Source organism: Giraffa tippelskirchi, chromosome 8, assembly GCF_054371585.1.
Source record: "Giraffa tippelskirchi isolate mGirTip1 chromosome 8, T2T-mGirTip1v1.2.pri, whole genome shotgun sequence".
NCBI classification, from domain to species: domain Eukaryota; kingdom Metazoa; phylum Chordata; class Mammalia; order Artiodactyla; family Giraffidae; genus Giraffa; species Giraffa tippelskirchi.
In genome coordinates, this window is record NC_137282.1 from 157,334,523 (window position 1) to 157,347,850 (window position 13,328).

At 43.6% G+C, this 13,328-nt stretch overlaps 1 protein-coding gene across 19 annotated transcripts in view; it reads left to right on the forward strand.

The window, feature by feature from the left end:
• Window positions 1-13,328, forward strand: part of ADTRP (androgen dependent TFPI regulating protein) — a 67,290-nt gene that overhangs the window by 22,003 nt on the left and 31,959 nt on the right. For 2 of the 19 annotated variants that reach the window (XM_081523796.1, XM_081523797.1), the window contains exon 5: window positions 394-460. The exons of the other annotated variants lie outside the window; for them this stretch is intronic. In XM_081523796.1, coding sequence (XP_081379922.1) covers window positions 394-460 — 67 coding nt within the window. The remainder of the gene's footprint in view (window positions 1-393; window positions 461-13,328) is intronic. 19 annotated transcript variants of the gene reach the window in all.

Below are 13,328 nucleotides of genomic sequence, written 5' to 3' on the forward strand. Positions count from 1 at the left end.
CTGATATAACTGAGCATATACTTGGAAAGTGGGCCCCCAGGTGAGCATATACTTGGAAAGTGGGCCCCCAGGTGAGTTCAAATAAAAAAAAAATTAAGAATTATTCATGGGCAGACAAGAGAAATATTAGGTATAATTCCTAACCTCAAGAAGCTTATAGTTTATCTATATGCTTGTTATCGATACAGCATGTTCCCACCTATCCTTTTAACCTGCTATAAGTAGCGCCTGTGCTCCATAGTGTCTTTGGGAGAATGCCGCAGTTAAAAAACAACCACCTCTTCTCCAATATTATCCCCAGAAAGTCTAAGTCTGAAAAGAAAGAAGGTGTCCTGGTCAGGGTTCCTCTGACAGCCTATGCCTCTCATCTACCTCTGTCTCCATGCGATACAGGACAATAGCCAGAGAATGTTCTGCCAATAAAGCAGTGTCCCAGCCCGTGTCACTCGTAGGATGGCAGGTGAGATCCTTTGGAGGCTTAGTCTGAGTGCGTGGATGTGCTGTGCTGGTGTTCAGTATAGACCTTGAATGTAGAACCATCAGGATTCACTGAATTGGGGCAAAAAAAGGAGATGAGATTATTAGCTTAAGACACAGAGAAGGTAAGATGGTAGGGGAGGGGCAAGGGTTGCGGGGGAGGACACGTGTTTTGTTTGTTTTTTTGGGGATGCTAATTGGTCAACAAAGTTTAGAGGCAGAATAAGCAGCTGGACACAAAAGCCTAGGGGGGGATTTCTGGGCTGGTGACATAAATTTGATTGTCTTCATTATAAAAATTGCTTTACAATTAAATAAAATCACCTAGAAAGTAAGTATGGTTAGAGAAGATACCCCAGGACTAAGCCTTAGGACATTCCAACTTTCAGTACTTGTGAGGAAAAGCAGGAGAATTCAACAGAGGAGGTGGAGAAGATGCCAATGAGTTAGGAGGAAATCCAGTGCAGTTTAGTCTCCTGGAAGGCAGGTATAAAAATATCTCAAGAAAGAAGAAATATTCTATGTCAAAAGCTGCTGAGAGGTCAAGTAAGAACGTCACTATAAGATGATCACTGGATTTGCAGTAGTGAACTCTGGTGACTTGCAGGAGAGAGGTTTAATCAAGGGGGCCAAGGAGAGCCTTGGCAGTGCTGTCTGTATTAGTTTCCTGCTGCTGCTGTAAAAAATTAACACAAACTTAATGACTTAAAACAATACAAATTATTATTTTACAGTTCTAGAGGTCAGAAGTTCAAGGGGCTTCCCTCCTAGCTCAGTTGGTAAAGAATCTGCCTGCAATGCAGGAGACCCGGTTTTGATTTCCGGGTGGGAAAGATCCTCTGGAGAAGGAAATGGCAACCCATTCCAGTACTCTTGCCTGGAGAATCCCATGGACAGGGGAGTCTGGCAGGCTACAGTCCGTGGGGTCGCAAGAGTTGGATATAACTTAGCAACTAAACTACATGTTCAAAACGGGTCTTAAATGGGATAAACTCAAGGCGTCAGCAGCAGCATTCCTCCTGGAAGCTCTAGAGCAGAGTCTGTTTCCATGCCTTGCCCATCTACAGTCTGCCTGCATTCCTTGATCCATGGTCTCCTTCTCCTTCACATCTGTTGCACCATTAAATTCTTAAATCTTCTCTGAACATTTTGTACTCTAGACCAAGCCCACATTAGAAAGAGAAGCTGTGACTGCCAACAATGACCAGAGAATGGTGTTGAGAAATCACTTGTCATATGACTCTGGAGAGGGAAGAGCTGCTCTAGCTAAGCCAATGACTGGATGCGTTACAGCTGTAACCACAGGGAAGACCCTTTTTCAGAGCGCTGTCCTAAAGCTCCTGGGCAAGAATGAAATTAGAATCATTCATCATACCTTGATATTTACTTGGATATTTTTTCAGGTTTAATCACTACAGTTTTATTTATAAGTTGTCCTCTTGCTTTAAAATACCTTATTCATTCCATTCACCTCCTAATCTAAGGTAGATTAGGCTCTCCAATGGGACTAGAGAAACACTGAGAAGTTAAATGAATGCTTAAAGCTCAGCAGTGAAACCAGAAGCTAAGCTGGAATTAGAAGGCAGAGTGAGTTGAGTAAAGACAATAAAGCCATCTTGCTGCTCAGGAAGTCTTAAGGTAAACAGGAGATTCTGATAATGAACTTCCAAAGGATTATCAGCCCACTTAAAGTTTTATATAACTAGAACCAAGCAATCACAGTGCCTGCTTTCTTCATCACTTGAGAGCAGGAACCAGAATGGTGAAAGTATATCTTTCCTTTTTTTTTTAATCCCAATTCATAGAACTTCCAATTTGTGCTGAAGAGTAGCTTGCTTTTATAATTCTATTATCCAGTGATGCTCTATCAAGGGGCTGCCTTTTAAATCGAAGAACACCAGTAGAAAATACATCCCAATTTCAAAATCAAGGTCAAAGATTTTTAATGATCAAAAATTATACATGTCTTCTAAGAAGTTACTGGGAATTTGAATAACTGAAATCATTTGGTGCCCTTGAGGGTTTGCTAGCAGGTCTCCCCTCCTGTGTGATGTAATTAATCCCTACTTCCATGGCAATCATGTGCAATACCACCAAGAGGATGTTAGAGAATATCCAGGATGGAGAAACTCACAACAGAAGATCCTAAACCTCTCTGACAAATAAATAGAATCTAAGTAGGTTCAGTTCAGTTCAGTCGCTCAGTTGTGTCCAGCTCTTTGTAACCCCATGGACTGCAGCATGCCAGGCTTCCCTGCCCATCACCAACTCCCGGAGCTTACTCAAACTCATGTCCATTAAGTCGGTGATGCCATCCAACCATCTCATCCTCTGTCGTCCCCTTCTCCTCCTGCCTTCAATCTTTCCCAGAATCAGGGTCTTTTCAAATGAGTCAGTTCTTCGCATCAGGTGGCCAAAGGATTGGGGTTTCAGCTTTGACATCAGTCCTTCCAATGAATATTTAGGCCTGATTTCCTTTAGGATAGACTGGTTGGATCTCCTTGCAGTCCAAGAGACTCTCAAGAGTCTTCTCCAACACCACAGTCCAAACACATCAATTCTTTGGCCCTCAGCTTTCTTTATGGTCCAACTCTCACATTATACATGACTACTAGAAAAACTAAAGCTTTGACTATTCGGACCTAAGTACGTAGGAAAGAGTTAAAATCCCATGATCTCAAAACAGAAGTGAAAATGCCCACGAGCAGCCTGGTGGAGGTTGGGAGAGCCTTCTCTGATAGATCTGAATGGACATCCCCTTCCTGATTAGGGAGCCAGCACAGAAAAGCCCCTGCATGCTTCTTGTTGCTTTGTAACCTGACAGCAGACACTCTGACAGCTACCGAGTCCTGTCCTTGAACAGGGAGCTGCTGACAGGCTCTCAACCAGTGCCCACATCTCTTTCCCTGGTCTCTTCTCTGCCTACAGAACAATCACTTGTGCCTAACTGAGAATTGAGCCTCTCCAAGTCCTCTAATCTTACTCTCACCTCCAGGTCTTTGGATTACCAGCCAGGAGATGATTTGTATGAGCTTGGTTGGTGACTCAGTGGTAAAGAATTAACCTGCCAGTGCAGGAGATGCTGATTCCATCCCTGGGTTGGGAAGGTCCCCTGGAGGAGGAAATGGCAACCCACTGCAGTATTCTCGCCTGGGAAATCCCGTGAACAGAGAAGCCTGGTGGGCTACAGTCCATGGGGTTGCAAAACGTCACACACAAGTTAGCAACTAAACCACCACAACAAGATGATTTCTGTAGAGAATTATCTAGCCTATTTGATGGTGATTCCACTTGCCCACATATTATATACCCATCACATGGTTTCCTAGCTCTCACATGCTTATATTCAAAGTTTTGAATTCCCAGCCCTGCCCTCCATCCCTTCCAACCCAATGGGCACATTCATTTATGTATAGGTACTTGCTTGCCAGCTGCTTCCTAAATCTCAACAGCTCTTTCAACCCACCCTAACTTACTTACTAGCTTCATCCTTTTTCTATAGCCTTCATGTATTCACTAGACTCATTTATTTTCTCTAGAAGTTTATATTTAGAGCAAAGCGGAAGAGGAGTGAGAACGTGGAGACGAGAATGAGCTCTTTCTCTAGGGACCTAGGGAGTTCATGAGTGTTGAGCCACATGAGACAGGGGTGACTGCCAGAGTCTGTGAGAGTATGAGCAAAAGGTTTGCTCAAAGAGAAGATCCTGCTCTTATGCTCAGTGATTCTACATTGAGTGCTGAGTGCATATGCACAGTCTTTTAATAGTGGTCTGACAGCCAAAATGGCCCAGATGCCATTAAAGAGCATCTCCATCAATACAAAAATCTACAGGCATGTAGTGCACACTCCATCTATTCACTCAAAGAATCAGCTATCTAATTATGAATATTTAATAACAGAATAAAAACTTGATGTTAGAAACAAGGCTGCTGATCAGGAGCAAGAGGTCATGGCCATTGCTTGAAAATACCATTTTTGCTATTGTTTTAGGACATGTGACTAACAAACAATAATGTAGTGATATTTCCCTTTTTACCCAACTTGTGCTTGACATTCTTTTGTAGCAGTGATTGGCAGAGATACTAAAATACTTAACCTATCAAACAGTATTTAATAAAAGTCTTTTGTCTCCAATCAACCCAGAGAGTTTAGTTTAGGTCTTACATGTGGGAACATTTTAATTAATATGCATACTTTTTCTGACATATTTTAAAATGCTTTGCGAACCTAATAATGTCAGAGTTAGTGGCATTAAAATATCATGATGATCACAGAAATTGTAAGCTTAGCAAAAAAGGTGCTTAAGAAATATTTGTTGAATGATATTTGACAACTGGAATATTAAGCTGCATATCCAATGGGAATGACACTTAATATCTTTTGAGACAGTGACTTTTAGAGCATGATATGTATAGTCTAAGACAACTCCAGGTGCAGATCATTAGGAAATGTGCCATCTGGTGAAGCAAACTCTATCTTCACAAAAGTCCTTTCACATCTGTTAAGGTTCTTCTTGGGCTAAAAAGTTGGAAGGGATGAATATTAGGAAGAAAGGGGCTGGACCTTGATCCCCAAACCTTAGTTGGGGATGAGTGGAAGCAAAATGTCTTGGCTCTGTGTCTCAGTTGCAGAAATGGTCAATCTCAGATCAACAAGTTTTCTACAAGTTAAAGTTTGATTTAATGGAAAGATTTTACTTAGGTACCAAGAAAAACCTCAGTTCTAGCCCCATTTCTGGGATTGTCTTGTTGTGTGGTTTTTGGAAAAGCTAATAGACTTACATTGGGTATTAATTCCTTAAAATAGGTGTGTTTACTCTTCTTAATTCTCCCTGATGCTATTGTTCAGTTGCTAAGTTGTGTCCAACTTTTTGTGACTCCATGGACTGCAGCACACCAGGCTTTCCTTCCATTACTATCTCCCAGAGTTTGCTCAAACTCATGTTCATTGAGTTGGTGATGCCATCCAACCATCTCATCCTCTGTTGCCCCCTTCTCCTCTTGCTCTCAATCTTTTCCAGCATCAGGGTCTTTTCCAATGCATTGGCTCTTCGCATCAGGTGGCCACAGTATTGGAGTTTCAGCTTCAGCATCAGTTCTTCCAAGGAATATTCAGGGTTCATTTCCTTTAGGATTGACTGGCTTGATCTCTTTGCAGTCCAAGGGACTCTCAAGAGTCTTCTTCAGCACTGCAGTTTGAAAGCATCAGCTCTTCGGTGCTCAGCTTTCTTTATGGTCCCACTCTCACATCCGCACATGATTACTGGAAAAACCATAGCTTTGTTGGCAAAGGTGAGGCTATTAGGAGCAAATAAAATAATATGTGTATAACATAAAATGCTATCAGTGATATGTAACAACCTATGCCAAACTGTTGTGAACTCGGAATCGTCATCACTCCTCCTCCATCCTCCTCTGTGTAGCAAGGGGTAAGCCTGGAACCACACGCCAGCTCCTAGAATTCCTTTCTGCATATGGTTCCAGGTAAGAGTCAGCCAATGAGAGGCACACCCGTGAGATGTAAAAGTGGAGATGTAAAAGTAAGGAAGCCATTTTTATCTAATATTCATTGAGAACAGATGTGCAGGCGTGAGATTAGTATCAGCTCCTGGACAGGCACCCAGGAATCGCAGGCTTTTATACTCAGAGGCTAAGTTCAAGGGAGGCAGTGCCCAGAGACCACTGAGATTTGTTATAGCTTCTTGGCCAGCTCCCTTGATCATTCTCTCGTAGTAGAAGTCTCTGTGACTTTTACTGCTTTACCCTTTCCAATAACTGCCAAAGCCTCTAAAACCTTCATGCTTGGAATCCCTCAACGGGCTCCCCGTTCCTGTGGGATCCTGACTGATAATGAGAGTGAAGTCCTGTATCTTTCCAAATCATGCCCTCAACCCTTAACAAGAGGAGAGAGTCATTCATCCAAAGGAAACAAGGTCCTGAGTGATGGCAGTTTCTAGCTACAGAGAGCAAGAGTAGCTTGAAACACACACACACACACACACACACACACACACACATGCAAACTTTACAAAACACCTCAAATGTCAAACAAAATATTTTAAAAATATTAGTAAACATTTGACTTACAAGAAAATAATAGAAATTCTCCAAAGCTAAAATAAAATAGAAGAGGAGCTAAGAAAGAGTGATGTGCAGGCAATATTTGAAGAGAGAATCACTCATTATTTCTTGGAATTTATGAGAAACTAACCCTCAGATTCAAAAAGTGCCGTTAAAAAAAAGACACACGCAGGACACAGAGCAGATATCCATCTCTCGTGTGACATCACATACAGCTCAGACAGAAAGGTCCTAGAAGGAGCCAGACTAATAAAGTGCATCTCCCCAAAAGAGAACACTGCTACACTGATGGCTGATTTCTCAATACCAGCAAAGAGGCCAGAAGAGGTGGAATAATAGCTTCAAAATATCAAAGAAAGAAATGGCCAAACTATTTGCTCACTGAAAGTATCTTCTGAAACAGGGACAAAGTAAAGACATGTTTAGACACACTAAAAAACAGACCTTATCACCTGCAGACCCTCAGTAATGGAAAATGCTAAAGGTTATACTTCAGGAAGATGTAAAATGGCCTCAAAAGGGAAGCATGAGATACCAAAAGCGATGACAAGTAACATGTTCAGTTTATGGTGATCTTAAAAAGAATGAACTAAAATCCTGGATGAAAATAGGGTAAGTTGAGAGAGGGCTGATTAGAATTAAGTTATGCAAAGCCCCCCTCGATTGCTGGTGGGAAAGGGCTAGAAATAATGATTTATATTAGCCATTACCACATTAAATACGCATGTTTTAATATCTAGAACGGGTTTACCTGGAGGTTCAGAAGATAAAACAATCTGCTTGCAATGCAGGAGACTCAGGTTTGATACCTGAGTCCGGAAGGTCCCTTGGAGAAGGGAATGTCTACCCACTCTAGTATTCTTGCCTGGAGAATCCCAGGGACAGAGGGGCCAGGCGGGCTACAGTCCATGGGGTCTCAAAGAGTCAGACGCAACTGAGCGACTAACACTTTCATTACACTAATGTCCAGATTAGCCACATAGAAATGGAGTGTATGAATTCTGCATCAGTAGAAAGGGAAAAAATGAATAGGAAAAAAAACTGATGAAAATTCAAATCCATAGTGAGAGGCTGCTCTAAAGTGTGGAGACAAGCAGGGAAATGGGACCCGGTGTAAGGCAGATTCAAAGGAAAGACCTGTTCTGCAGGATTGAATTCCCCTGCCCCCGGAAGCATTTCTACTGTAGTGTTCTTGAAGGCACAGATCTCTAAATTATGTAACCAACTCCTAACTGAGCTATGCCAGTTAGGAGTAGCTCATCATAGATAGCTCATCTGGAGTCAGATATGCTGGGGGGTGGGGAAGGGTGAAGTGGCATCACAGGAAGGTCAGAATATATTTGAAAGGGAAACTCAAAGTTTCTGCAGTACTCATTTTAAAGGGGTAGACAAAAGGAAAGAAAGAATCAATGATTAAATCACCCTTTTTGTTCATCCATTTATTAGGGACAAGAGCCCCATTCCCTCAGGCTTATTCCACAGGCTGCTATTTAATAATACTAAATTGTGATTAGAGATGAATGTGGTGGTGTGTTCTCCTTTCTACTTCTGGCGACTGTCCCTGGAGAGGAGGTCCTGAGAGTTTTCTGGCAATTAAGAAAAGGCTCTTGATCATAAAGTGATCTCTGGAGGTGATCAAATTGCCTGCCTTTCATACTAGGCAATGTAACAATTAAGCACAAGTTTGTTGTTGTTTTTTTTTAAATATTCTGGTACGTGCTGTGTATTTGTTCGTATATAATTAAAGTTTCAGGATCGGGTTTTAAAGTCCCAGGATTGCCTGATTTACCTTCCTGTTAATGTCAGCAGGGGAGTTCTGCACACACACCTGCAGAACAATCTGGACCTACTAGTGAGTGGAGGGGTGAAATGCACGTCCTCCTTGTTAACTGGGATTTGTCCCACTGAGCGATCTAACTGGAAACCAAGCTCTCAGCTCTGCCCTCAAGCTGCCCAGTGCCCCCACATGGAGACTTTACCAACAGAGACATGCGTGCATGCTAAGTCCCATCAGTTGTGTATGACTCTTTGCGACCCTATGGACTGTAGCCCACCAGGCTCCTCTGTTTGTGGGATTCTCCAGGCAAGAATACCGAAGTGGGTTGCAGTGCCCTTCTCCAGGGGAATCTTCACAACCCAGGAATAGAACCCATGTCTCTTGTGTCTCCTGCATTGACAGGTGGGTTCTTTACCACTCATGCCACCTGGGAAGCCCTCTAGGGGCTATGAAAGAAAGAAAGTGAAAATGAAGTCGCTCAGTTGTGTCCGACTCTGTGACCCCATGGACAGTAGCCCACCAGGCTCCTCCGTCCATGGAATTTTCCAGGCAAGAGTACTGGAGTGGGTTGCCATTTCCTTCTCCAGGGGATCTTCCCGACCCAGGGATTGAACCTCAGTCTCCCGCATTGCAGGCAGACTTACTGGGGGCAGTGGGGTTGGCTAATTAGGAGTCTCTTTCAGGGCAGATACTACTATTCCAGCCACACATGCTAGCAGCAGGTGTGCCTTTGTGAACAGAGCAGCACCCAAGAGCACGGCCCCAGACCCACACGTGTTCCCTATGCTTTCTGCTCACTCCCCTTCCTCTGCTCCCCAAGTGTCCCCAGGCTGCCAGACCCAGGGCTCCTGTATCTGCCCCCATCTTACTTACCTCTCAGCAGCATTTGGCCTACTACACTTCTCCTTCCCTGAAACTCTGCTTTTTTGGCTCTACTGATAACAGACTGACTAGTTTTCCTCCTACCTCCGTCTCTGATGTGCCCTCTACCTGCCCTAAACGATGGTGTTCTTTAAGGCCAACGCCCTGGTGTCCACCTTCACTCCTCACCTAGACCACACAACACCTCCAAACTGGTCTTCCTGCTTCCATCCTCAACCTTCTTCATAGAGCAACGCAATCAACAGGAAATCGTGTCTCTCTCCTAGCGCCTGCAGCGGCTTTCCATTATACAGAATAAAGCCCGAATTTCTCCTGGGCCCAGCTGAATGTTCTAGACTCTGGTGGAGCCTGTCTGCCCTGACCCTGTGTTACAGCGGTTTCAGCTCTGCTTTATTTCTGCATCTGTCAGAGCTCTTTCCCACACGAGGACCTCTGCATATGCTGTCCCCTGTCCCTGGAATGTTCTCTGTCCGCTCTTCCATGGCTTGCTCTTATCATATAAATCCCAGCTTAAAAACAACCTCTTCAGAATGACCTTCCTGGACTGCATTATGGAAAGCAAGTGCTTCCCTCCACTTTTCTTCCGGTGCGTAGATTCCTGTTAGCGCTTAACATGACTGGAATCTATGTAGTTGTTTAGTTGTTTATGGAAAATCTTGCTGATTAAACCGTTAGGTCTACAAGGGCAGGGCTCATATTGGTCTACATTTAATCCTAGCACCTCGTACAGCACATGGCCTGGGGTAGACATGTCACGAATTCGGCTGCACAAAAGAATGAATGAAGTCTTTCCCTCTTGCCCTGGTGGCTTCTCTGTGCCCTTGACTGACCCCAGAGTTCCTCCTGAGGTGTGTGGGGCCAAAGGGCATTGAAGGCGGAGAAAAAGCCTTTAGCAGCCCTGCCTTCAGAGTCTGTGGCTGATATTATATGCTTGAAACTTTGAGGTGTTCTTTTGTACAGAAATTTATAAGTGATGAAAATTCTAGAGAGATTATTGGTACCTTGAAATATCTCTGGTGATTTTAGTTGTTATATCTGAGATATAGGACTGATTTATGCTCAAAGAGTTGTACAGAGTCATAGTAATGGCATATATTTTATTAAAAGAGTTGATATTTGTTCTAATTTGGACCGGACTGTGGCTCAAAAACAGTTCTGGAGAAACCATTTCCAGGCTTACACTTTCCTCTGCTATCACCATTCTCAGCTGTTAGTTAGGTAACTGAGCATTCACGTAGTCAAAGAGAATTCAAAAACCATTAAATCAAGGAGGAAGGGTGGCAAAGGCTGAACATGAGAAGAGGAATGAAGAAATGACCATGGTGGTAACCAGCTGAAAGAAAAGCAGTCCAAGGGAAGAGAAGAATCAGTTGCAAAAATAGCCTCTTTATTTATTTTTTAACTCTATGAAAGTGTGTGAAAGGTCAGTTTCCCCTTCCTTTTTCTGGCTGGACTAGCCCTGGCTCTGAGACAGATTCTTGATAAGATCCAACCAAGGATTCCTGTTAATGGGCAGAAGCTAGTAATGGGGTGCATTAGTATATGCGAAAAGTGAGCCCAGTAACATGGAATTCCACCAATAGAAAAAGAACAACAACTTCGGGGACTGCGATGGAACCCAGTGTTTTAAGAATGCCATCATAATGCAGAGCCTTACATTGAGGGCAGAACAGAAAGTTAAAAAAAAAAAGGGAAGGCTTCATAAAGGCAGGGGAGATTTTAGCATTTCACTTCCCTTACTGAGAACAGAGTTTACCAGTGAAGTATCAGATCTGAAAGCTACAAAAACTAAACTGAAACAAAACAAAAACCTTTGTGCTATTTTCCCTCTGAGTTTGGAAACCAGAAAATGCAAAATCATTTCAGAGGGGCATCCTGGAGAGCTCTGCTAGCACAAACTGGTTGGGAATAAAAGCTCGTGTGTTTTGAGCATCTCTCTCCAAACACATCTAGGAACTGGTAAAAGCCGCATTTTACTATTCTGTGGTAAGAGGGAATTTTATGACCTTTTGAGAAACTTTGTTTTGTTTTTCCTAAGAAGACCACAATAAGGAAGTCAGCCAAATTTCTTGGCAATGGGACACTATTTCAGTCCCCCAGGCTTGCATTCCTGGGAGTGGAGAGGGCTCTGAATAAGCGGGCTTGTCATCAGGTTGTCCCACATGTAGGCTCCCAAATTTTACACTTACAAACATGTCTAGATTTCTGCCCACTCCTGGAGTTTGTAGAACAGAAGGCCATGGCAGCCATGGAGGCATCTTGATGTTAACCTTCTCCCAGACCCAGGGGCTCCAAGGTCCAAGTCTAACAATACTGTGAAGGGGAGGTTGAAACCCAAAGATGCAGGAAACTGGATCATAAACATGAGAGTCAGCCTAGAAGGAAGAAGAAGCAACCAGGAACATGGGGGCAAGCTCCTTTCTGCTCACCACATGGTCTCAGCCCTAAAACCAGGGGCACTGGTGCTCACGTCTTAATACCTTTCCTTGGCATCGGACCACATCTTTTTCCAAAAAATACTCTTTGCCTTTACCTTACCACCAGACTGTCTGACACTCCTTTTCAACTACCTTTGCAAGATGGACTTCTTTTGTCCATCACTTAAGTCAGGGATTTTCAACGGGGGTTGCTTTTGCTTTCCAGGGAACACATGGCAATAAGTGGAGACAGTTGTGATTGTCACAACTAGGGCTAGGGGTGGGGGTAGGGCTCCTGGCTTCTAGTGAGTTGAAGCAAGGACTGTGCCACACCTCCTACAAGGCAGAGGCAGCCCTCCATGACCAGGTATTATCCATTCTTGGACATCAATGGTTCAGAGATTGAGAGACCCTGCCTTTCACAGTGTTTACTTCTAGAGTCCTTATTATTATTCTCACTCTCACGCTTTCTTTGGGTTATCTCATCAACTACCACTAAAAAACATCCTCACTCTTGATGGCTCGCATAGCTCTATCTCCAGCTAGCTTTCTCTTTTGAGCACTGACCTTGTGTATCTACTATCCTACCGGCTGCTTCAGTTTACTATCCTATAATGGTCCCTTTTGTTTTCATTGTTGGGCTTTTTGATGCTCAGCAAGAAAAATAATTGTTCATAACTGAAAAAGTAGTCTGTGATTATAGTTATTTGATTTTAATAGAAGAGACTGAAGATTGGCTTTTATTTTGAGAGAACAAAACACAGCTTAGTGACCGTCTATGAGATGTTAAGACACAGATTGTCCTGACACTCCTTTTCTGGGATACCTCAAAAGCTGTTGGGGAGAAACCCTTGAGTCTCTTAGATGTGATGAATTCTTACCCAGCGGTGAAGGAGAAGCAGGTGGTCTTTGCAGTGAATGACAATTTGTTCTCTTTGGTTGTGGACTTGAAAGGCTTAACCTAGTGCTGCCTGTGGCTGCCTAATGCTGTCAAAGCCTCCACAACAGAGAACCTGCCCAGGTCTGTGTGCAACCTGTAGTGTTAGAATCAGTGTAAGTTGAAATTCATCAGTATCTTTGTGAGTTCCAAGACCATATCTTCTGGACCTTTTAATGGCCTGGAATGCTGAAACATCTCTGCTGCTCACGAGGTGGTTGATGGATATCAGATGAGGGCATTTCTCAAGCAAACTTTTCTTTTGCTTCCAGACCCCACTCTGATCCATCTCTTTCCTATATGGGAGAGACCCCCCACAGTGAGCTCATGTACCCGCTCTCATATAGATTAACTTACAGGCTAACCCTCAATCAACCACTTACATACATCTGGGAAAGTCCTCGGTGAGCAACTGCCATTCTTGCCAAACAGCGGATGAGTCCCTTTAGGAATACCCTGATGGGTCAACAAGGAGAGCTGGAGGCAGGAAGGAGACAGTGTGGAAATGGCCCACTGCAGGATCCGTCACCTGGAGAGTTTGGCACTTTGCCCCCAGTGCCTGTGCTGACCGGGTGCTTTCCCGATCCACTGCTGTCTCCCACGGAAGCCAGCTGCCTCCACATCGAGACCTTTAGCGACATGGAGAGGAGAGAGTCGTTGAGAGGACAGGGAGGTGTCCTGAGAGACGGGGGCTCTTAAGCAAGGGCAGATTCTTGCGCTTCCCAAACTCTCTCTTTCTTGAAAAGAACAGTCTCCT